The sequence below is a fragment of the Perca fluviatilis genome, chromosome 1, assembly GCF_010015445.1.
Source record: "Perca fluviatilis chromosome 1, GENO_Pfluv_1.0, whole genome shotgun sequence".
NCBI classification, from domain to species: domain Eukaryota; kingdom Metazoa; phylum Chordata; class Actinopteri; order Perciformes; family Percidae; genus Perca; species Perca fluviatilis.
In genome coordinates, this window is record NC_053112.1 from 2387924 (window position 1) to 2414429 (window position 26506).

At 41.1% G+C, this 26506-nt stretch overlaps 2 protein-coding genes across 3 annotated transcripts in view; one reads left to right on the plus strand and one right to left on the minus strand.

Annotated features, from left to right (window-relative positions):
• Positions 1–6364, plus strand: part of LOC120561353 (calpain-2 catalytic subunit-like) — a 31556-nt gene extending 25192 nt beyond the window's left edge. The window contains exons 14-22 of the mRNA XM_039804441.1: positions 821–1032; positions 1302–1338; positions 2378–2465; positions 3003–3067; positions 3231–3299; positions 4830–4908; positions 5487–5603; positions 6079–6137; positions 6217–6364. Of these exons, the coding sequence (XP_039660375.1) occupies positions 821–1032; positions 1302–1338; positions 2378–2465; positions 3003–3067; positions 3231–3299; positions 4830–4908; positions 5487–5603; positions 6079–6137; positions 6217–6240 (750 nt within the window). The 3' untranslated portion in view covers positions 6241–6364. The remainder of the gene's footprint in view (positions 1–820; positions 1033–1301; positions 1339–2377; positions 2466–3002; positions 3068–3230; positions 3300–4829; positions 4909–5486; positions 5604–6078; positions 6138–6216) is intronic.
• Positions 6365–6711: 347 nt separating this feature from the next.
• Positions 6712–26506, minus strand: part of LOC120566112 (receptor-interacting serine/threonine-protein kinase 3-like) — a 36814-nt gene continuing 17019 nt past the window's right edge. For both annotated transcript variants that reach the window (XM_039812381.1, XM_039812388.1), the window contains 6 exons: positions 23894–24046; positions 23708–23790; positions 23517–23586; positions 15340–15412; positions 14682–14707; positions 6712–7786 (listed from right to left, as the gene is read on the minus strand). In XM_039812381.1, the coding sequence (XP_039668315.1) occupies positions 7257–7786; positions 14682–14707; positions 15340–15412; positions 23517–23586; positions 23708–23790; positions 23894–24046 (935 nt within the window). In that variant the 3' untranslated portion in view covers positions 6712–7256. The remainder of the gene's footprint in view (positions 7787–14681; positions 14708–15339; positions 15413–23516; positions 23587–23707; positions 23791–23893; positions 24047–26506) is intronic.

Consider the following 26506-nt stretch of genomic DNA (forward strand, 5'->3'; position numbering starts at 1 on the left):
CAGCTGCGTGGAATTTTCTGTGTCCTACACATCAGAAGCGTGTCTGACGTGGCGCTGCTCCTGCTGCTAGATACAGGGAGGGCTGATCTCGGGACATAGCGCCGACAGAATCAAACCCTGAAAAATGGGTAAGTGGGCTGTCTGTTTATAACAACTTAGTGTAGCTGTAAAGAGCCTATATAGCCTATCTGATGTTGGACCATCACTCACACACACACTACGTTGTTATCGTAGCCTATCCTACCATTTATATATAGCCTACTGATTTGATTAAAGCAAGACAACGTCGGCAGTATTGACTGCAAAATATGTTACAGAATATTTCGTTCTGTATGACAGGTGCAATATTTGAAAATCTTTTCTCTGAAATTTTGTATTACATTTATATCTACATTGATGTCAAAACCTAGACTTTCAAACATCAAGATGTCATTTATTAATATGCATTCGTGTCTAAATGACATAAACATATTTTCCTATCTATTTTGCCTGAACGCTTCAAAACCCCTTTCGCGGATTCTATTTTGCGGGGAAGGGGGTAAAATGTGGGGGCGGGAAAAATAGGCGTCGGTTCTATTTCTAGCAAGCACGCGTCTCAGGCGCGGCTCGAGCCGGCAGTTTGTAAGCTCTAACCTGTTAACATGGGAGCCGAAATATAAACGGACATGCCACGCGGCTGACACGTTGCGCGATGCTTGCAGTGTGTAACTGGCCTGTTGTTACAAATTATGAGCCTTGGATGCTTTTTTAAAACTTTGTTTCAACTGTCTAAAGTGTCTTCTGTGGTCTGTATAAATTATGACCTTCTTCCTGTGGTCAGTATAAGGGTGGCAGTGGCGTGCGTCTGGGCCCCGATGTCCTGCTGCGGGTGGCGCCAGTGGCTCGCAGTCAGAACTTCATCAACCTGAGGGAAGTAAGCGAGCGCTTCAAGCTGCCGCCTGGAGAGTACGCCATCATCCCCTCAACCTTCGAACCGCACCGAGCAGGAAGCTTCATCCTGCGGGTGTTCACTGAGAAACACGCCCACTCCAGGTACGCGCACAGGGACACACACACATGCAGACAGACACACAATCACACACGCACTCACACGTGCGTGCACACACACACACACACACACACACACACACACACACACACACACACACACACACACACACACACACACACAATTTATTCACTGATATTGTCTTTTGTGTCAAAAGTTGTCAACCACCCATATAAAGCTATATTTATATATATTTATACATCATATGTGCAGGTCAGAGTTTTTTTTTTTAAATCAGTTGTCCGTGTTTCAGTCCGATGGAGGAGGAGCTAACCGCTGACATCCAGGAGGTTTGTGACTCTGTTTCATGAGTTTCTTTAACAACTCTAACATATATGTTAATAAAAGTTTCTTTAAAGTGATGTATCTACAGAGAGCAGATGTTTGAGTAAGATAAAACCTTGTGTGTTCATTACAGTTTTTTCCAATTGCTAACAAAATAAAATGACATGCATAGCACAATTATTTAAAGTGACACACAGAGAGCAAAACCTCTTCCCAAGTCTCCAAAAGTCTAAACAGATTTTCGGCTTTACACACATTTTGCAATTAAAAATGGCACTTTTTAAATGCACTGAAAACGGTTCTCTGCATAAGACACAACAATCTGACATAAAGTCACATGTTTGCCATTTCAAAACACTGCCATTCAAAATGACACTACATTAGCTAATTGGCCAATATATATGTGCCACCTGGCTGACCACCACAATGGTTAATTGTTACCACTACATTCAGGAAGTAAGCACTATGAAAAGACCATAGGTGTGCACCTCTCTTTTCTATATATTTTTTCTACACATTTTTCAGCAATTTTCTTTTTCAGTTTCCTATTTTTTGTGAGCATATTTTAGTTCAATCCAATGTAAATATATCTGCTGTGCATATGTTGCAGACTTGAAAAATAAAAAGATAAATGTTTCAACAGCATGTGTGTGTGTGTGTGTGTGTGCGTATCTGCAAATATTTCTGTGCATGTGAACAATTTTCTACAATTTGAACTATTTTAGTATTATGGCAAAGCATACTAAGATGAGAGTGATTTTTATTATGCCCAACAGTGTTTAGTTGGTTAGACAACAATCTGGTAATATGAATTAAGTGTGTGCCATTTGGTGCAAAAGTGTAATTTTGATAATGCTATATATAGTTTTGGTTGCAGTGCTTCATTTTGCAGGATATATTATATGAGCTATTTTTCAGTTTGGGTGTGTGGTTTTGTGAATTTTGTTAAGTAGTTTGATAAAATCCAATCTAGATCTTGACTGTATTAGAAATGATTAACTAACTAAGTTTAATTAACTTTGAATTCTGACAAAAAAGTATTGACTTCCTGTTGATGACTCTTTCCGTCGACAGGACTCGGAGATCTCGGCCTTCGAGCTGCAGCAGGTTCTGGACCGAGTCGTCTCTCAGAGTAAGTTTAACGTCTCCACAGATTTATTCATTAATTTAAATTCACACATTCATTATTTTAGAGTTTCTCTGTGTAGCTGAAGTCACCCTGCAGCTGCTCGGCAACGTTTACTGTTGAAAGTTTCTAAAAAGGGTCAAATGTGTCCAAAAAAGTATTAAAAAAAAATACAAAACCCGTATAAGAAACGTAGAAAAGACGTAGATAAAAGCCTAGAGGAAGGGTAGAAAAAGTATAGAGAAAAGTACAGAGAAAAGATAGAAAAAAAACTAGAAAGTAGAAAAACCTGTAGAGATAAACCTCAAAAGTACAGGAAGTACCAGCCCACATAGACGATGAGGACAAGTACGTCATGTAAACTTCTTTAAAACCAAAAGTAACCGAATGTTTCAACACATGAAAGGGTCCAGGAAGTGTGACCCAGCTTCATAGCCTTGGTGCAGCGGGTAATGAGCTATCTTCAGTTATAGAAGATCTTTGATGACATCAGAGTGATGTCATTGTGACATCAGAGTGACGTCAGTCTGTTTGTGTTTGAAGGGTCAGATGTGAAGACGGACGGCTTCAGTCTGGAGACTTGCCGCAGCATCATCAGCCTGCTGGACGTATCCTCAAATACTCACTCAGGGATTCAATCAAATGACTCACTGATTGGTTGATTGGTTGACATTAGTCTGAACATCAATTAGTGAGAAAAGTAACTGACAGAAAGCTATTTTGATTAGTGATTAATAATCAAGAAGGTCTAGATCTTTGACTTGTCTCCAGATGGACGGCAGCAGTAAACTGGGTCTACTTGAGTTTCACCATCTGTGGACGAAGATCCAGAAATACCTGGTGAGAGCTTCTGGACTGAAATATTAACGTTTAAACACTTCCATTTTGTTAGAATTATAGAATCATACTTCTATATACATGTGTATGTCAGGGCTGTTAATCAATTAAAATATTTATTCGGGATTAATGTTATGATTGTCCATAATTAAATTAAATTAATCTCAGATTTTTTAAATCTTTTGTAAATGTTATTTAACGGGATGTTTTCAGTTTTTAAAGCTCCAGTGGTGTTTGAGACTGGGCCGAACCGTGCCCTGGCTCACCTCTCTGAAATGTGCCCTAACCCACCTCTCTGAAACGTGCCCTAACCCACCTCTCTGAAATGTGCCCTGTCAAGTTATATAGTTCACACTTTGGCTCTTTGCCCAAACATGAAAAAGGCCTTTTCAAGGACTGAAGGATGCAAGGCACAACTCAAATATCAAACTTCTTCTTTATTTAATTCAAGTTTAGTTTGTTTAAGATGGATCTCAGTTCGTAGGTAACGGTAGGTACGAGCAGTAGAAGAATTACTAATAGGTTGATAACCTTTAAAGGCAAAAACACAAAAAGAAATATGCATTACCTTAAGTACACAGATAGGCTCAAGTTTCACCAACAATAAAGTATTAATATATTAACTGAAAACTATACATTTCCAATACAATATCAAAGGAATCAATTGTCCATTAGATCAATCATTGTTTTTCCAAATAGCATTATCAAATCAGATAATTGGTCTCAAATTTCAACACAAATAAGCACTTAACAACTGGCAACAATTTTACACAAACAATGTCCATTTCCCTAGTGGTTGGGTCTCCAGTTTTCTCAAATGATGAGCTGAATGTGTCCGAATGTGCATCTCCTCGTCAAGGAAGGAATTTCAGTCAATGATGGGTTCCAACAATGCATGCATTTTCTCGCCCCCTGCTGGTGTTTTATCTTGCAAGGAAGTTGAAAAGGTGAATGCCTATGTTGTTTATTGTCTCTTGACACAACACCGACCTCTCTGAAAGGTGCCCTGGCCCACCTCTCTGAAACGTGACAGCTTGAGAGAGGTGTCACGGAGCGATCACACTAGTCAAATGAACTGGACTTTGGGGTTAAACGTGCTTGGGCACGGTTTAACTGGGCCAAGTGTGAGTACGCCTTAAAGCTCCAGTGGTGTTTGCGACTGGACATACTAAAGTGGTAACTTAGTTCAGATAACATTAGTCTGGTGGAAAGAACCATCTGGAAGGGCTTTGAAACTGAATCTGACATTTCTCCATTTCTGTTTCTGATATTTTCAGTATGTGGCGTTAAAATTAACTTGCATTAACTCTAATTATTACTTAATTATTATCGCACTGAGTTTGACAGCCCGAGCACAATATATATATATATATATATATATATATATATATATATATACATACTTCATTCTGATTCAGTTTTTGAATGTTAAACAGGTTTTTGTGTGATCTGATGATCTTTATAGTTTCTATAATAAAAATAACATTAAATATAAACTGACCGCTGTTTTCTTCTTTCTGTGTGATTCTGCAGGAGATCTTTAAGAGTCACGACTCGGACGCTTCTGGTACGATGAGCAGTCATGAGATGAGAGCTGCTTTGGCTGAAGCTGGTGAGACTAACGAGTTCTTAAACAAGTTCTTTAACGGGTTCAAGGGTTCCTTTAAGAACCTTTTGTTGAAGAATTGGACAGCCACCAAAATCTTTCTTCAGTTTCCCAGTTGTTGTTCCAATTTCGGCAGACGTTCACTTGCATTTTCCAACTCGATACTCGATTTTCACGTGTCCAACACCAAATGTGTTTGTCTGTGTGTCTGTGTGTCTGCGTGTGTGTGTGTCTGCGTGCCTGTGTGTGTGTGTGTCTGTTTGTGTGCATGAATGTGTGTCTGTTTGTGTGCATGTATGTGTGTCTGTCCGTGTGTGTGAGTGTCTGTGTGTGTGTGTGTGTGTGTCTGTTTGTGTGTATGTGTGTGTGCTTGTTTGTGTGTGTGTGTCTGTTTGTGTGTGTGTGTCTGTTTGTGTGTCTGTGTGTGTGTGTCTTTCTGTGTGTGTCTGTGTGTGTGTCTGTCTGTGTGTGTGTCTGTCTCTGTGTGTATGTGTGTGTGTGTGTCTCTGTGTGCGTGTGTCTGTGTGTGTGTGTGTGTGTCTGTCTGTGTGTGTGTGTGTGTGTGTGTGTGTCTGTGTGTTCAGGTTTCCAGGTGAACAGCTCTGTGATTCACGAGATCGTCAATCGATACGCAGACACAAGTTTTGCCATTGACTTTGACTGTTTCATCGGCTGCCTGATCCGACTGGAGCTGCTGTTCAGTGAGTCTCAAAGAACTCAACCTCTGGATTTACATCTGTCAGTGTGGTTGCAGCAGGAAGTTCAGTGAATGATATGTTCTGACAGTTCTACTTGTATACATGAGTCGGAAGAATGGGATGGATGACAGAGTAACTCTACCTCTGTCTGCCAACGTACAACTGCTTAGAATAAAGATTGTTCTTCCTGTTTACCTTTGTCAAAATCTTGGAAAGCAGGGAGAATATGGACGACTTTTCACACGTTTTACATTTCATACTAGGGATGGGCAAAAAAATTAGATTTTCTAAATCAAACCCTTCTGACTGCTCTCTTCTATTTCTGGGTCAGAAAGGAAGGTAGACCACTTGGGAACACTTTTGCAATTTGGGAAGGATACTTGGGAAGAGTCAATCCCCCATTGAAAAACAGGCCAAATTTCCTGGGTTTTACTTCTGGCCATGCATTTTTTAAGTTTAAGCTGTTTTTCTCCCCCAGAGATGTTCAGAACTCTGGACCAGAAGAAGGAGGGCAGGATCCAGCTAGACCTGCAGCAGGTAAAACTGATCCAGTAACTACCAAGTTTACTGATCATAAGCCTAACATCATCTCTGAACTCTTTTTGTTCTCCTGCAGTGGCTCTGTCTTGCCATCAACTGACCAAGGAGCATGCTGGGAGTTTTCACCTGCAGATTAAACATGATCAGGAACAGGAAGTCTGTTTAAATGTATTAAATCTGTGAAAACTTTATTCACCTTTAAATAAAACTGAATCTGAACACTAGCTTTTTTTGGTTTGTATTCCTCTTTTTGTAACGTGCGATCTGTGTTGTAAAAACATGATATAGTGGTATTACTAGTTTCAGTGAAAGATCAGAGTACTCTTCCTCCTCTGTTGAAATCTTGAGAGAGTTCATTTCTGTTGGAAACTAAATGTAAAATGTATTTTAAACCCAGAACGGCTGTCTTTGCAATCATTGTTTAACCAGATAATTAATTTGTTATCACAGTGAAGTTACAAAAAATTTGTTTTTATACAAAACACATATTCTGTTTATAGAAATAAGATTCATTGGATTATATGCAGAAGAAGAATAAAACATGTTCTAATAAAGAAGAAAATACCTTAAGTATGAAGGAAACATCTTTATTTTTTGAATTTCAAATTGAAACAGATTTACATTTGTTAAAACATGTTGAACTCATCGAGTCTGTTTTATTAAACCTTTTTTAAACCTTTTTGGAAATAAATCACTAACAGCTGAAGCTGCTCCAATAAAACATGATTAAAGTGAAAATCAAAGTCAATACAGTTTATACACAACTAGTTCTCATCTCTGAGGAGATCATTTCAGCATTACTAAAGAAGAAGAACATTTCTGACATTAAAGACACAATCAGTGAGACAAATGTGAACCAAAGTGAAATGTCGTCCTTCACCAATATGTTATTAGGCGCACTTCACGCGTATCTTCCCACCTTTTGGGTGGAACTCCCACTTTCCCCATGACCCTCCCACAAACGCATATTGAAAGCGCAACTTGTCTCTTCTCGCTCATGTGGCAGGCATCTGCGATTTTACCCAAGTGTGCCCTGTTTGTAAATAGCCCGCATTGGTTAAGTCAGTCTTTGAGAACATTTAACGCCTGGAAACAGGCGCAAACGGCTTGATAAATCTAGCCCAGAGATATTGAGGCACCATATGACCCAAATGCAAACCCAGGATAAAGAGGCAGAGTGAATGTGGTGTTGAAGGTGTAGAGGTGGATCAGTGATCCAGAGGACACTGTGTAGAAGGACAGAGAGCCAGCAGGACAGTCCACATACACTCCTACTCTTCTAGAAACAGAGGAGGAAGAGCAAGGGAGGGAGGTTCTGTTGTTATTGTGCCAGACAGAGTAACCATCATCAGAGCACCAGAGTCTCCAGGACTGATCATTACGTCCAAACCAATAGTCAACACTGTTTCCTCTCCTGCTAATTCCTCTGTAACTCACTGCTATAGAAACCCTTCCTCCTCTCCTCTCAACCTCCCAGTAACAGCGACCAGTCAGACCATCTCTACACAGCAGCTGGGGCCAGTCAAACCTCTCTGGATGATCAGGATATGGCTGATACTCCTCCACCCGTGTCACCGTCCTGTTGTTGTTAGACAGTTTGAGTTCTCTGTTCACTGTGTTTGTGTCCAGTGTGAGTTCACAGGAATCTGACAGAGAGAACGAGACACAACACAGCAGCAGTTATTAATAACATCATTAGTTAAACTTTAGTTAATAGTTATTACACTGTTAATGAAATGATATTTAATAATTTGATAATTAATAACTGGCTTATAAAGCATTAAATAACAATGTTTATAGATTATAAAATAAAACAGTTTATAGCTTTAAAAACTCTTTGTTAACCGATATAATCATCAGATACAACTTTATAATAACCATCCAAATAATGTTTATTAATACAATTTATTAATCATTTAGAAATACTTAAATATATAAAAAATTATGATGTGAGCAACAATTAACTGTTGAAATAATATAATTATAGAATAACTAATAATTAGAAAACATTATTTATCATGTTGTTGTTAGTTAACAGTAAAATGACTATTTAGTTCTATAGCAGTTCCGTGACTGTAGAGAGCGATGGTTCGTTTCACACTGTATTTGTCATCTATAAAGGTTAAAGAAAAGAATTAAAGCTGCGAGCAGCGATGGACGGGCCCTCGCGCCTCTGCGCGCGTCGGGGTTACCGGATGGAATCCGCTCCTTGCGACGGTGCATTTGCGCGGCACTCAGACACCACAAATCGTCGCCAATGAAAAGGGAACTCCCCGCTGAGTTCAACGATACCTCAGACAAGACTCTACGTCATACGGTTCATTAGCTGTGAAAAGGGGCGTGGCTAAAGCATAGGGGGCAGGTCAAACCATCACCAATTAAAAATGAACTCTCTGCTGAGTTCAATGATACCTCACACAAGACTCTACCTCAGATGGGTCAGCATTTTTGAAACGGGCGTGGCTTGAACATAGGGGGCGGGCCAAACCATCACCAATGAAGAAGGAAGTCTCTGCTGAGTTCAATGATATCTTACACAAGGGTCTACATCAAACGGGTCATTGGTTATAAAAGGGGACATGGCTAAAGCTTAGGGGGCAGGCCAAACCATCACCAGTAAAGAATCGAGTCTCTGCTGAGTTCAATGACACCTCACACAAGACTCTACCTTAAACGGTTCAAATGTTATGAAAGGGGGCGTGGCCTGAGTAAGTGGGCGTGGTCATATGATAGGGGCCGGTTCAGTATCACATGTAGACCACACATTCTGAGTTTCATGTAAATCGGATGTTGTTTGTCATATAAGGCGCATTTCCTATATGACCAAAAGTCAGTTTTGGCCTGTAGGTGTCCTCAGGCCTGGACCCTTGTCAATCTTGAGAAATTTCAGGCAGATACGACAACGTACACTCAAGTTACAACAACTTCTTTGTTCATTGCTAAACACTCAAAATGGCCGCCATGCCACGCCCACACCGTCTGACAAAAAGTTTTTCTTTTAATAACTTTTCATCGTTAAGGTGTTGGGATGTTACAGACCAAGTTTGAAGTCCGCAGGATGAAATCTCTAGGAGGAGTTCGTTAAAGTATAGCACCTTGATTTTTAGGCCTACTTCCTGTTGCAACTAGGGGGCGCTATGACTTTAAGTAAATATCGGCCTTTATTTGTCCTCAGGGTTGGACTCTTATGAATCCTGAAAAGTTTCGAGCCAGTTGGACAATGTACACTCAAGTTACATCCACTTCCTGTTTCGGCAGCGAAACGCACAAAATGGCCGCCCCGCCACAGCCACACCCTATGACGAAAGGTTTTCTTTTAACAAATTTTCATCTATCATGTCTTAAGATGGCACAGACCGAGTTTGAAGTTGATCGGATGAAATCTCTAGGAGGAGTTCGTTAAAGTACGACATGTGGAAATGGCCAAAATCGCACTAATTTCGAACTTTAAAATCAAAATGGCGGACTTCCTCTTGGGTTTAGGGTATGGCTCTAATGGAGTTTGTTGTACATCTTGACATGGTACATATGTTTACCAAGTTTCGCGAGTCTACATTAAACGCACTGCAGGGGCTCAATTTCCTTTAAAATACATAACGTTTCACCAGACTTGATGCGACCGCCAATTTTGGTGAGTTTTTTAATATGTTAAGCCCCTCAAAAAGGCAATTCATTTGCAGAAAATAATAATTCCTTCAGTTTCAATAGGGCCTTCGCCGCTGTCGGCGCTCGGGCCTTAATTAAAGCTGCGAGCAGCGATGGACGGGCCCTTGCGCCTCTGCGCGCGTTGGGGTTACTGGCGGATGTTACTCCTTGCGACCATTTGCACGGCACTCAGACACCGCAAATCGTCAACAATGAAAAGGAAACTTCCCGCAGAGTTCAACGATACCTCACACAAGACTCTACGTCATACGGTTCATTAGCTGTGAAAAGGGGCGTGGCTAAAGCATAGGGGGTGGGTCAAACTATCACTAATTAAAAAGGAAGTCACTGCTGAGTTCAATGATACCTCACACAAGGGTCTACATCAAACGGGTTATTAGTTATAAAGGGGGCGTGGCTAAATCTTAGGGGGTGGGCCAAACCATCACCAATGAAGAATGAAGTCTCTCCTGAGTTCAATGATACCTCACACAAGGGTATACCTTAAACCAGTGGTTCTCAACCTTTTTTGTGCTAGCGCCCCCCTATCCATTATCCAGGTCCCTAACGCCCCCCATCAAATATTATGTAGGCTAATTGCCCTGGATATTAATGATTACGCCCTAATATAGGCCTATTATTGTCGTTACTATTGTTATTAAAAATAATCAATAAATCAAATCATTGAATGACAAACAACACATGTATTAGTTTCCCAGGTATCAAAAAAGCCATGTGAATAGAAATATTTACAGTTGTTTTTTTAATGCAACCATTTGACATTCAAATTAAATAACAGCAGCCAATCAGAACTACTAGATATGTAACATTCAAACTATAATTAGGTATTATCAAAAGGCCTGCTGCATGGTGTGAACCTCAGCACCTTTATAAGATGACTATAATTTGAATGTCCTTTTTGTTGAAGTGACCTTGGGTGTCATGAGAACGCTTTAAATAAAATGTATTATTATTATTATTATTATTATTATATTACAAACACTAACAGTAGCCAATCAGAAACAGCTAGCAATTTAACATTCAAATCTTTTTTCATTTAAATTGTTCCAACGGAAAACAAGCTTGCAATTATCATGGGGTAAAAGCAGGATTACACACACACACACACACACACACACACACACAAACACACACACACACACACACACACAGAAACAAGGTTTTCATTTTGGTGATGACAAACGACTTGAAGAACGACACCTACTGCCGAATGGAAATAAGTTTACAACCTTTGAAATTAGTAGGAGCCCCTTTGTTGATGCTTAGAAGAGGTATAAGGAAGAGTCTAGGTTAGAAGAGTCTAGGTTAGAAGAGTCTAGGATTGAAGGGTCTAGGATTGAAGAGTCTAGGTTTGAAGAGTCTAGGTTTGAAGAGTCTAGGTTTGAAAGTCTAGGTTTGCTATCGCCTGTCTTGGCGTAAAATAGCAGAAAAACGTTTGGAGAAGCGCAACCCCACATCGCCTGCGTTTTGAGGAGGTGGAGTCCCGTACAGTAAACAGTGACATCTCTTCCTCTATCGCTTCAACAAGAAAGTTTTAAAACAGCAAACACAAGCCCTGAATTGCCCGGGAGTTTGGGGACAGCTAAATGTTTGCCAAACAACAAAGCACAGTCGATATCTCGCTCGAAAAAAAAAAAAAAATGCTCTCGTCGCTTTTCTCTTTTCTTCGTGAAATTAAGCTGCCTTCAGGTACAGTAGGAAACGTTGGGTTCTATAAAAGATCTGACGAAAAACTGTTACTGTGAAATATAAAGTCTACTTGTGCTACATTGAGGGGATTAAAGAATACATCAGGACGTCGCACCACCCTGCGGGGCGATTGCTATTTTTCTGAACGCAGCCTTCACGCGAAATACCGAGCTTCTATTTAAGACGCGTGCTCTGACTCCCCGTTTCCCTTGAAGGCAGCACGGAGCTTCGCGCCGAACAATGATCCACCGTCTCGCCCAGTTGCAGTGCCGGAACTGGCAGGTTTTTAATGTTGCAGAAAACTGTTTTTGCAAGTAGTTTAAGTGTAAACATGTATTGTTATTGTGAATCTTTGGTTTAAACTAGCTTTCAAACAAACGCCGCACGGGCACCTCAACCCCTTCCCAAAATATTGCTTCTAACGCCCCCATCACGTCTTCTGGCGCCCCTGAACGCCTGCGTACCGCTGAGAAACACTGCCTTAAACGGTTCAAATGTTATCAAGGGGGCGTGGCCTGAGTAAGTGGGCGTGGCCATATTATAGGGGGTGGCTCAGTATCACATGCAGACCACGCATTCTGAGTTTCATGTAAATCGGATGTTTGTCATATAAGGCAGATTTCCTGGTGCCAGCGGGGTGTGCTATGACCAAAAGTCAATTTTGGCCTGTAGGTGTCCTCAGGCCTGGACCCTTGTCAATCGTGAGAAATTTCGGGCAGATACGACAACGTACAAGTTGGCTCATGTAAGCCATTTACCTGTCTTTTAAACCCCATCCCAACAAGGCTACTTAAAGAACCGCTACCCATGGTTAACATTTCATTACTATATATGATCAATATGTCTTTATTAACAGGGTATGTACCGCATTCATTTAAAGTAGCTGTGATAAAACCTCTTCTGAAAAAACCCTCCCTCAATCCTGAGGTCTTAGCCAACTATAGACCTATATCTAATCTCCCCTTCCTGTCCAAAATCCTTGAGAAGGTAGTCGCTAATCAATTATGTGATTTTCTACATAGCAATAGTTTATTTGAGGACTTTCAGTCAGGATTTAGAATGCATCATAGCACAGAGACGGTACTGGTTAAAATTATACTTGTTTTATTAGACCTTAGTGCTGCATTCAACACTACTGACCATACCAACCTGTTACAGAGACTGGAACACTTAGTTGGCATTAAAGGAATCGCACTAAGCTGGTTTAAGTCCTATTTATCTGATCGATATCAATTTGTTAATTTTAACAATAAATCCTCCAGGTACGCTAAAGTTAGCCATGGTGTTCCACAAGACTCAGTGCTTGTACCAATTCTATTCACCTTGTACATGCCTTCCCCTAGGCAATATTATTAGGAAACATTCAATTAACTTTCATTGTTATGCGGCTGACACCCAATTATACCTATCAATTAAGCCAGACGAAACCAGTCAGTTAACTAAAATCCAAGCATGCATCAAAGATATAAAAGCATAGATGACCTACAATTTTATGATGTTAAACTCGGACATAACTGAAGTTATTGTGCTGGGCCCTAAATACCTCTGAACCTCATTATCTAAAGATATAGCTACTCTGGATGGTATTGTCCTGGCCTCCAGCACTACTGTCAGAAATGTAGGAGTTATTTTTGATCAGGATATATCCTTTAACGCCCACTTAAAACAAACCTCAAGAACAGCCTTTTTTCACCTTTGTAACATTGCCAAAATTAGGAAAATCCTATCTCGAAACAATGCTGAAAAACTAGTCCATGCATTTGTTACTTCCAGGCTGGACTATTGTAATTCCTTACTATCAGGATGCTCAAATAAGTCCCTTAAGACTCATCCAGATCCAGAATGCTGCAGCACGTGTTCTGACAAGAACTAAGAAAAGAGATCATATTTCTCCTGTATTAGCTGCTCTGCACTGGCTTCCTGTAAAATCCAGGATTGAATTTAAAACCCTTCTCCTGACCTACAAAGCTCTAAATGGTCAAGCACCACCATATCTAGAAGAGCTCTTAGTACCTTATTGCCCCACTAGAGCACTGCGCTCCCAGAATGCAGGGTTACTAGTGGTTCCTAGAGTCTCTCAAAGTAGGATGGGAGCCAGAGCCTTCAGCTACCAGGCTCCTCTCCTGTGGAACCAGCTCCTAGTCTGGGTACGGGGGGCAGACACTGTTTCCACATTTAAGAGTAAACTTAAAACTCTCCTCTTCGATAAAGCTTATAGTTAGGGAGTGAGGAGTGGCAGCTTTCACCTAGACCGGCAGGGGAGGGTGTATTTCAGCAGACATGGCATCCCTTCTCTTCTCTGCTTCTCTTCATAGTCGTTAGACTCATCTACCATATAATCAATGATATAATCAAAGAGGGAGAGGGAGGGAGACAGGCCAGTACAGCCCGATCCGGTTGGGGAGAGTTCTAGCCCGACCAGGCTCCTCTCCTTAACCTGTCTCTCTTAATTATGCTCTTATAGTTTTATGCCGGGGGACTTACTTTGACACACTGAGCTGCTCTCTCCTCGCTCTTTCCATCTGTGTGCTTCCATGTTCCAGAAATGCTTGTTACTAACCTAGCTCTGGGGAGCTTATTCCCCGGAGTCCATATGTATTCTTTTCGCCCAGCATGTTTCGTTAGATTATTAGGGTGGCCCCTAAATCATGGTTGCAGCCTGTCGCCGTGGTCCAGCTGCACGCCCTGCTGTGCCCTGCTACGTCCTGCTATGTCCTGCTACGCCCTGCTACGTCCTGCTGCATCCTACTACGCCCTGCTACGTCCTGCTATGCCCTGCAGTGCTATGCTACGTCCTGTGACACCCTGCAGTTCCCTGCTATGCCATAAACTACTACAACTATTTCTAGTCACTGATCTATTACCTTTATTGTGACTATTATTGCCACTGTTCATCACACCCCCCAACCGTCACCGTCAGACACCTCCTACCAAGAGCCTGGGTCTGTCCAATAGGGAGTTTTTCCTCACCACTGTCGCACTGAATGCTTGCTGTTGGGGAATTATTGGAATTGTTGGGTCTTTGTAAATTATATTGTGGTCTAGACCTACTCTATATGTAAAGTGTCTTGAGATAACTTGTTATGAATTGATACTATAAAAAAAGTTTAATAATGATGCATGTAGTCAGTAATGTTCTAATAAAAACTATCAGCTGTGTATTTAAAGATAAACTAACACACTTACATTTCATCAGATCACGCCTCTGCACCCTGGAGGAAGAAACACAGTCAATGATTTTCTATCCAACATGAGTCGTAACTGCTGTTAGACATGATGCAGAGTTCCTCAGTTTGTCAGAGAGACAGAGAAACTCATCTCAGTTAACTGGTCTCTGGTATCTAAGAGGAACGGGAAGATAATGTAGAAATAATAAGAGACACAGACATCACTGATCTGCTCTGGTTTCATTAGTGCCCTCCCACATGATAAAACACAATGTGAAATATGCACGGAGACGTTTCTGCCAATCCATCCAATAAATGATAAGATGTTTTCACTTAAAGCTAAAAGTGTAAACCTGCTGGTGACTCCAGAGGAACACTCAGAGGATCACTATGGATGACTCCTCTGGGGAATAAATGTCAGAACAAGATATTATCTCAACACATTTAGTAGTTGTTGAGATATTTCAGACTGGAACAAAGTGATGGACCAACATAACTATCACTAGAGCAATGCTGCTAACAGGACTAAAATGAGAATGATTCCATTCGAAACTTCTGTATGTGTTTCCTAACTCAGGCCTACTCTGTCCGCTAAAACAGAAATAATAAGTTCTTCAGCTGAAGGACAAGAAATTAGAGGCACCTGCAGAGTTTGAGCTCTTGTTGTATGTTCATACCTGAGAGGGTCCACTCTCTGTTGTGGAACAGCAAGCAGATTCAATTCTCTCAGGAGCTGTTGGGTCCCCTCCACTAGAAGATGAAGAAGTCATATTTGATCAATCCAAGGATAGAATAAATTCCATTTTTCACTCTGTTATTTTAAACATTACACACACACACTGGCCGAGTCCACACACATGCAAACAGGACCTAATTAGTGGACTGCCTTAAGTGTGACAATTTGGCCATTGCTGTCTTGGTTTTTTGCAACCAGATGTGATGATTTTGGACGAGAGGGTGGAGGATGACGGGCCAAGACAGGGTTTTTCATGGTGTTGTTACAGTGGTGTGTGGACATCCAATGAGAATTTTATAATAATGATAGAGAGATGTTAGTCAGACAGGCAGAGATACGAGCTGGTACCTCGGGCCGGCTGGGGCCCAGGTGGTAGAGCGGTCGCCTACTAATCAGAAGGTTGGTTTTTCTAATCTCTGTTTCTGCAGTTCCATGTCGAAGTGTCCTTGGGTCGCCGACTAATCGGAAGGTTGGTGGTTTGAATCCCTGGTCCTGCAATTCCAAGTCAAAGTGTCCTTGGGCAAGACTCTGAACCCCCAATTGTTCCCGATGCTGTGCCATCGGAGCGTCAATGTGTGTATGAATGTTTATTTGATGAGAAGGTGGCACCTTGTTCAGTAGCCTGTGTGAATGGTACTGTACTAGAAAAGACTAAGACTAGGGAAGGGCTATATCAATACAGTCCATTTACATTTACCTTTGTGTCAGACTTGGAAAAGAGAGAATTAGTTGGGTGCTTAGCTGAGGTAGGAAAAGCCATGTGCGTAAATAACAAAACCAAGAGAATTGGAAAACTTCCGGCACCCTCGAGAGTAGCTTGAGGCTTGAGTGGCCTCCTCTGTAGCTTGTCTGTTTTTGTCTTTTTAAACTTTTTTCCTCTTCTAACTTTTTTTTATCATTTACATGCCTTATATATCTTCTATCTTATGATATGGCTATGATTTAACTGGATCACGGCACTAAAAACCTTGTTTATCCAAGGGAATACCTGTTCGGACTAAGGACGATGGGACACGCCGGCATTGTTCACCCCATCCGAGAGGAATTGAGGCATAACTACCGCGGATGCAGAGCCGGAGCTAGCGTGAAGGCTAGGCTACTGAGGAAGTAGTGGAGGTTTAAGCCGTCTATTCCTTTGTGTGTGATGGGGAATGTAAACTCACTGGCCAACAAGATGGATGAGCTAGGTGCCCTAGTGAAGAACGTTAGGTTGTACAGGAGTGCAGCCTCATGTGTTTCACTGAGACCTGGCTCAATCTGAATATCACAGATGCCAATGTGGAGCTACCCGGCTTCACTACTGTCAGAGCGGACCAGGACCCCACGCTAAGTGGCAAGAGGAAAGGTGGGGGCCTCGCGTTAGTTCATCAACAATAAGAAAGAGGTAATTTGCTGCCCAGACATTGAGCTGCTTGCTGTTAGCCTTAGGCCTTACTACATTCCTAGAGAATTCTCTCATGCCATAATCGCCTGTGTTTCCCACTGAGTGGATGGGCTGAAATTGCATGTAACGTCATCAACTCTGCGATCGCAATACTTCAAACTCAACATCCCGAAGCATTCATCGTGATCTCAGGCAACTTCAACCATATCACACTGGACTCAACCCTGCCTGCCTTTTTATCAGTTTGTTAACTGCCCCTTAAAGGGGTGATAGAATGATTATATAGGGTATTTCACACTGTTCCTTATGGTCTCCTAATGGGGTATGTAACATTAGTTGGGCTGAAAATGGCCTGGTTGATATTTTATTGGCCCTTATGCATCCCTGTGTTTTGGCCCTAATTGGACTTTTCTTCCAAATATGGTATGGTCATGAATATTTAGATGAGCTGCGCGCTGCTTGGTTGAGCCTTAGCCCCGTACACACACGTAGAGACGCGCGATTGGTTGAGCGACGCCGCATACACGCATTAGAGGTCGTGGTGCTGATTGGTTGAGCCGAATCACTCACACAACACATTAGAAACGCGACAGAATCTCATATTCCAGACACTGCAACGTTTCCTTACCAAATTCACTTCTGAGACTTATTTATGCGAGAAATCAACTATATAAAGCTGAAATATGGGCCGTTTTACGAAAATGGATGGCTAATTGCAAATTTGGTAAAACTGTGTGTCGGAGTTCAGCTCTAAATTACAACACTGTAGCTTAAGTTATGGGAAAATAATACAATTTGAGAGATGTTTACATGCAATTTATGCAGTTATATTAAGAATAGTGTTAATGCTACTAAGGTAGGTTCCATAAAACTTGAATTAGAAATGTATTTTTTGTATAAAGGTTACCTATTAATATAAATGTACTTTTGATACCTGAAAGGGATTTATATACTTTTGATACTTAAGAGAAGACATTTGAGAACGGTTGTACAACTGAAGAGATTAAGATATTTCAATATGGGTTAACTGAAATATCACTTTATTTTATTTTCACTGTAGCCTAAGCAATTGATTTTATTTCTGAATAGTAATTGAGAGAACTGATTTGGCCTTATCTACAGGTGGAGGAGGTGGAGATTTGAGAAGCGCTACGCACGGGAGGTCCGGTCCAGAGACGGATATTGGATCACATTGATTCTTCAGATCCCAGAGTCTTCCAAGGGTTAGAGATTCCCAGTTCAGTGGGCTGGGTGGCAGCTACAGGATCAAGACTCAGAACTTATACGGATTGCCCTGGATTCCTTCTTCATGGTGGTAGGACAAACAGAAACCAAACTCATATGGGCCCCAACGTTGAACATCTCTGAACTTGTCATCAAAGAACAATTGAGCTCATAGAACTGAAAAGGGTTTCTTTTATGAGCGCACTTTATTATTTTAGTTGTTATTTTTCATACCTATGTTTTATCTGTATATGTGTATGCCATGTTTCTGTGTATATTAATACACTTCTCAAACTTTATCTTGGTTTCCTAGTCTCTTTATTGATGTTCAATTCTCTGGCTCTTAACAATCTAGTTTTCTTCTGGTTCTGGTCCAAATTCACACTGATATCAACTACATAACACTACTACGAGCTATTTTATAAATGTACATTCTTACTACATCGTAATAAGGGTTACAAATACTTTTTTGACTTGTGTTTCTGTTGTATCTGCTAGCAATTTGCAACTCATTTATAAATGCTTTGTAAAGCATAGCAAGTCCTCACTTTAGATGGGCTCACATCATGTAGTCAACAAATCAGTAGTAACTCATGAGTTAATCATGGATTGATGTGTTGGTAAGTGCTTGTTAAAGATGCATTAACACACTAACTATCCGTAGGCATATTTCTGAAGGCATGTCCAAATAGAGCAATACGTGAGTGTCCAGGTTCTGTTAGCCTTTGGAACTTATTTATAAATGCTTTGTAAAGCATAGAAAGTCCTCACTTTAGATGGGCTCACACAGTATACTTAACTAACCAGTAGTAACTCATGAGTTAATCATGGATTGATGTGTTGGTAAGTGCTTGTTAAAGATGTATTAACACTAACTATCCATAGGCATATTTCTGAAGGCATGTCCAAATAGAGCACTACATGTGAGTGTCCAGGTTCTGTTAGCCTTTGGAACTCATTTATAAATGGTTTGTAAAGCATAGAAAGTACTCACTTTAGATGGGCTCACACAGTATACTTAACTAACCAGTAGTAACTCATGAGTTAATTAATGGATTACATTATTGGTAAGTATTTGTAACAGATGTGTTAACACCCAAGCTATTAGTTTAGGCCTTTTTCTAAATCATAACATTTTATTTAAGACATGAACAAATGTAGGTCTAGATAGTCTGTTAATCATTAACTTCCTAGTTATACACAACCGTTTACATTCCTGAGTACCTAGTTGGTAATGGTAAAATTACTTAATTTACAAATGGTTAATGCATCATGTAGGAATTATTAAAAAATATACTGATAAACCTTTTACATGGGCTTACTTACTATGGACCAACCATTTACTAACTGCATTTACAAATGCTTTACTGATTAGAATGAATGTAGGAACTATGCTTTACAAATGATAAACAAATAAATTACTACTAGTTTGTAGATAGTTTATAAAGGGAAAATTATTTAATTTACTAATGGTTTTTGCAATACTTAGAAAGTGTCAAACTTCTATTTATGAACATAACTCCAATAGCCTTATTTACTATGAACAAACCATTTATGAGTATGTATACAAATGCTTCATTCATGAGAATTAACATAGGAGCAGTGCTTTACAAATGATGAACAAAGCATTTAGCAATAGTTAGTAACTGGTTTATAATGGGAAAATTATTTCATTTCCAAATGGTTGTTTCATTATTTGTTAAGTATAAATCATGTACTTACAAACATATTTATTTACTATGAACAAACCATTTATAACTATGTGAATAAATGCTTTACTGATGATGAATTATGTAAGAACAATTAATTAATAATGATGAAAAAAAACATTAACTAATAGGCTTATTTACTATGAACAAACCATTTATAATTGTGTGAACAAATACTTTACTCATGATGAACTATGTATGAACAATTAATAAGTAATAATGAACAAACCATTAACTAATAGTTAACTAATGCTTAATAAATTATGAATTATGGATAGTTATAAAGTGTTACCGGAAAGTGGAATGGAAGCTGCAGGAGAACAACGTGAAGGAGGTCTGGGATGAAATGAAGACAATCACTAGCCTGAGGAAGAGTAGCAGCTCTGTGGATGGAGATCTGGACTGGGTAAACCAGTTGAATCACTTCTACGACAGGTTCAACTGCCCAGCTCCAACGGCAAGGGTCTGTCCACCACTCACTGCTGACCCAGACACTGCTCTTGCTTGCTTGCGTGCCCAACCCACACCTCCCCCTCACTCTCAGTACAACACCCACCCCCACCATCAAAGGCTGATGCACCCCTCCCTCACAAGGTGACTACGGACAGTGCAGCTACATTGACTTTAGTCACCAGCCACCACCCACCAGACACCCCCACAGATGCACCCCTCAGACTGTGAGACAAGCTTCTGCAGATGGGTGTAGATGCCCACCTGATATCTTGGATTACAGACTACCTGACAGAGTTGTTCGTCAGACTGAGGAACTGCCTCTCTGACACTGTGATCAGTAGCACTGGAGCTCCACAGGGAACTGTGCTCTCCCTAGTCCTGTTCACCCTGTACACGTCTGACTTCTGTTACAACACAAAGTCATGCCACATGCAGAATTTTTCGGACGATACTGCAATTGTGGGGTGTACTAGGGATGGGCAGGAGGAGTACAGGGGCCTGGTGGAGGACTTTGTGCAATGGTGCAAACTCAACCACCTACAACTCAACACTTCTGAGACCAAGGAGATGGTGTTGGATTTCCATAGGTATAAGCCCGCTCTGCTGTCAGTCTCCATTGAGGGGGTCAATGTGGAGGTGGTAAACACAAATATCTGGCGATACACCTGGACAATAAACTGGACTGGTCAGCCAACACTGATGCACTCAGAGCCGGCTGTACTTCCTGAGGAGGCTGCTCTCCTTTAATGTCTGCTAATGTCTCCTTTTAATGTCCTTTAATCTCAAGCTCCTCTGGATGTTTTACTAGTCTGTTGTTGCCAATATCCTCTTCTGTGCTGTGGTATGCTGGGGAGGAAAGACTAAGAAGAGGGATGCTGGGCGACTGGACATGCTGGTAAGGAAAGCTGCCCATGTCGTGGGCACTGAACTGGAGTGCATCACTTCAATATCAGATAAAAGGACCATTAACAAACTGCTCAACATTTTGGACAATGACTGTCATTCATTCCACAGCACTATCACAAAGCAGAAAAGCATAATCAGCTCAAGACTACACACACTGCCATGCACAACTGACAGACTGAGAAAGTCATTTGTCCCCAGGGCCATACAACTCTACAATGCTTCACAAAAGGGAAGAGGAGAGATAGACTTTGCTGCATAGTCTTTCTGCCTCTCCTCCCTCTCCACCACTTCCACTACTTCCTATAACAACAGTTATGTACTGACTGCCCACTTTTTACTGCTTACACTGTTTACTGGCTATATTAGCCCACATGCACAACCCCTCCCTTCCTCCTTCCCCCAGCATGGACTGATGTATAACTTAATACTTGAACAATGGCTGTAACCCTAGTACTTTAAATCACTAACATTGACTGTTGATTTGTGTCTATCCTACTGTCTACTTTATTCCTTCATATTGTCCAAAATGCTGGTCTCTAGACTTTATCCTTGCACTGCTATAGTTTTTATATTACTATGTCTAGCACCAGTTCTCAACTAATGACTGTGTCTGTCTGGAAAGGGCTCAAGCAGATCACCAACTTCAAGCCCAAAACCCCCCACTCCTTTAACGACCAACACCTAGCCAACGACCTTAACGAGTTCTACTGTCGCTTTGAAAGACAAAAGGACAGTCCTGAAACCATCCCCCACGACACCTCCCTATAGCTCCAGCCACTTTGCATCACCTCCACCTCCCCCCACCTCAGCAGGGGTGCGCACCTTAAAGGTGTTCTTTCCCCTCTGCTCTCCTCCCTGTACACCAACAGTTGCACCTCCAGTCACCAGTCTGTCAAGCTTCTGAAGTTCGCGGACGACACCTCCCTCATCGGATTCATCTCAGATGGTGACGAGTCCACCTACAGGTGGGAGGCTGACCACCTGGTGACCTGGTGCAATCATAACAACCTAGAGTGCAACGCTCTAAAGACAGTGGAGATGGTTGTGGACTTCGGGAAGAACTCAGCCTCACCTGCACCCATCACCCTTTGTGGCACCACAATTGACACTGTGGAGTCTTTCTGCTTCCTGGGAACTTTCATCTCCCAAGATCTCAAGTGGGAGCTGAACATCAGCTTCCACTTGTTTTGTTGCGTTGTTGAGAAGCGAAACACGGAAACTTTTCTGCTGCAACATTTATTCAGAGACAAACTGAGACCTGCCCTGTACATTTACTACCATGTAACAAGTAGACTGCTGATGTATTCTCTGCTCTGATAGCCGACAGCTGTCTGCTCTGAGCGCTGACACCGTCTCTCTCTCTCTCACATACACACTAAGCTCTGAGCTGTTCCTTAAAGGAGCTTCCCTGGTCTTATAACACAAATTTATCATTTATTCCAACTTACGTCAAGCTGCTGAACTCCAATAGTAAATCTTAGTCCAGCAGAGCAGGGGTGCAGTAAATACACCAGCCCTTTTTGCACTTTAATTATTACTGTTAATTCTCAGGAAGTTGTGCTGTCTGTGCTGTCATGTGTGTCCATCTTTTTTGTCCTTGTGTCTTAGGACGCTCTGCTGATCTCACTTTTATGTTGATTTTATCTTACTGTATTTGTATTTTATTTTTTTTCTAACTTGAGAATGTTTTTATGTTACATATTGTCTGTGTTGTGAAGCAACGGATGTGGCACTGTCTCCAAGACAAATTTCCCCTCGGGGACAATAAAGTGTATTCTATTCTATTCTATAAGATATCCTGTCAGAGCTTCCTGTATTTGGTCCAGAAGTCCGAACCATCCAAAAAATGCTTTCACACTAGAAATGAACCAGACCAAATTTTGATCGGACCAAATTTCGATGAGGTAAGATGTGAGCAGAGATAATGCAGAGCCTGAGACACCCAGCTCCTGAATGGTGGAAATGAGGATCTGGTTGTTCTCTGTGTCAAAGGCAGTAGAAAAGTCCAGAAGGATCACCACTCTTCTGGACTTTCCAAGATATTATCAGACCGAATTGTATAAATTATTTTTGTGAAACAAGTCATTCCGCTATGGCGGAGCCTATGGGGTAAACACAACTTTAACTAACCTAGTTGTGATTGGCCAGAGTAGGCACGCAAAGTAAACAGTAAAGACAGACAGACGGTAAAACTTGATCGATTTTCTGGCCAGTACACCAATGGAGTGAAATCAAAAACAAAGTACGATGTCAAAAAATGCTTATAATCAGTGTTAGTCCCGCCCATGGTGCTGATTGAATGATCATTAGTCCTTGACTCAATGTTTTTTTAACTGAGAAACCTCTGCTTTATGTCACAATGCCAGACGATTAATCAGTAAACTTGGTTTCAGACAGATTCCAAGGTCTGGACCCAGGAAACAGTAGTTTATGAATACAGACCTGAAGCCTCAGCGATTTGATCCCTCTGAACTTGAGCTCCTGCTGCCATGCCGTCTTCTTTCTTTTGGTCCTGGAAAGAGAAAGAGAAAGAGCCAGTTATACAATGATAAAAACAATGATTTGCTGCATTGTATCAAAATGTTATAGTGTTTCAGCATGACTTGAGTGTTCATGAGAGATTTGTTCCTCACCAGTTTCATCAGAACTTCATAGACAGCATTATTGATTGCATGTTTGTGCATCTTGAACAGTTTTTCTGTCTCAGTTGTACACTCTGTCGTACACAACATAAAGAATGTAACGTTATAGCCCGACATCACAAGCAATTTTTCCTTGTTAATTCAGAGTTTCAGAGGTAAATTAAGTAGTTTCCTCACCAAGGGCTCTGGGCCTTTGTTCAGGTTTATGATCCCAGCATCTCTTCATCAATCTTTTCAACTCTGTCAACCCGGCAACATTGCCCTTGATATCATCCAGCTGTGGGCGGTCTCCCTTCGGGATGCGCAACATCACTACGTCAGGCTTTGCATCTACATTGGAGGAAGAATTAAAAAGGCTGTCAGAGTGGCCTTGAGGTTAAAGTGCCCATATTATGAAAGAATCTTGGAAAAGAAACATCCATGCTGTTTTGAGTGAGATATGGTTTCTGAATGTGTCCTGCCTTCAGTCTCCTGGTGAGCTGTTCAAAATCTGCAGGGCTTTCGACGTCAGTAGTTAAGATAAGGTGGCTGACCATAGCATGCTAGCTCGTTCTCAATGGCAAAACACTGCTACCAGACACACTAGTTCACCATAATCTACAAAAGAACTACTTACATGTCCCTGTTCCCCGCCCTCGTTTAGAAGAAGTCTCCTGGCTAATCCTGCCTTGTACTAACTGAAGGTAGAATATGTCTAAATGAAGCCATTCCTCCCAGTCATAATACTCAAATTCCTAGAGGCGCAGGCCGAGGAGGGGGAGTTGCAGCCATATTTGATTAAAAGCCTGTTAATTAATCCTAAACCTAAAATAAATCATAAATTGTTTGAAAGCATTGTTCTTAATCTTCAACCTCCAACAAGGAAAACATTACAGCCAATTAAATTTGCAATGCCCAGCTACAACTTGCTACGTCCGGCCACCGTCCTGCCACGCCCTGTTATGCCCTGCTGTGTACTGCGACACCATGAACTATTACAACTACTACTTCTAGTCATTATCTTTATTGTGACTATTATTGCCATTGTTCATCATACCCCCAACCGGCTCCGTCAGACACCGCCTACCAAGAGCCTGGGTCTGTCAAAGGTTTCTTCCTAAAAGGGAGTTTTCCTCACCACTGTACCACTGAATGCTTGCTCTTAGCTACTGCGCATGTGCGCCTCCCAACAAAGATGAGATAGAAGTGTGATGCCTCACTCTGTAACTAAAACAGAGACCTGAACACAGGGTGAAAAGAGAATCTGCAGCAATGTGCAGTACAACAAAAATATGGTGTTTTTTGAAAATCAAACCATGTAAACCTATTCTGGTACAAGCAAAAATTCAATTATGAACCTGAAATGAGCATAAAATGGGCACTTTAAATGAGACCTTGGTAATACCTGAATAGATGGTCTGGATTGACGCTTATGTAAAGGTTCAGGTTAAATCCTGATAATGGGACAACTCTGCCACCTGCTGTTGTAAATTTCATTGAGTAGAGATGTAACAATTCCAAATTTGACTGTACAATTAATTGTCTCAAAAGAATTAGGATTAACAAAATAACTGTCTTCTTTAGTGAAATGTATTTATTTATGTATCATTTTTCGAACAAATGAATCCCATGATACATATTTTGTTACATCAATGTCATGTGACCCAGATAATGTAATAACATGAGTACAGAGTCTATAAAGTAAACCCCACTTCTTTATTATCATAAAAATTTAATGAACATAAAATTGACATTAACTGTCAACAGTCATAGACCTTAAAGGTCCCATGGCATGACAATTTCACTTTATGAGGTTTTTTAACATTAATATGCATTCCCCCAGCCTGCCTATGGTCCCCCAGTGGCTTGAAATGGCGATAGGTGTAAACCGAGCCCTGGGAATCCTGCTCTGCCTTTGAGAAAATGAAAGCTCAGATGGGCCAATCTGGAATCTTGCTCCTTATGAGGTCATAAGCCAAATTAATTTCCAAATTAATTTCCTTGTTTCTGATATAAAGACGAGACGTGTGTGACTCGAAATCTCACATTTACCTACAAAACATACAGCGAAAGACTGTGCAAAACATTTTAGACCATCCTGCCAACCTGTATACATTTTAACATCAATTTACTCTGTAACGTTTTTTTCTCTTAATGTCGCTGAAAGCGGCTGCTGTTTACACATACACACACACACACACACACGGTGGATTTCGAAAACCCTGGAGATGAGACGTACACAATGATCTATGTATATTGAAGACAGCTACGCTCTTTATTGTGTGCAATGATTATTTCAAGTCCAATAAGTGCTTTATCAAACCGTTTGAATATGTCTCAGGCCAGGATAGGAAATTAACTAACAATGTAAAGATCAACAAGCCACTGACACATATTTTCAAATTCAATTAATTCAATAAATTATTATTTTTTGTCCTAAATCCACCAGCCTTTTTCGTATTAGACCAACATTTGCAGCATCCTGAGCCTTGTTGGTTACTAGGAAAACTCAGCCCAGAGTAGTTTTATTCTCCACAAAATAATGTTTCACTGTCTCTCACAACTTCATTGCAACAAAAATACAATACAGCGCAACTTTTATCAAAGTTTTTTACAAATGCCCGGAGGAAGCCCCGGTGCCCCCGTCTAGAGCCAGACCCAGATGGAGGGCTCGTCAGCGAGTGGCTGGTGGCTGGGTTTGCCACAGAGCCTTGCCGGGCACAGCCTGAAAAAAGCAATGTGGCACCTCCCTCTCCATCCCATGGGCCCACCACCTGTGGGAGGAACCGCTGGGGGCGCTGCCACACGGGT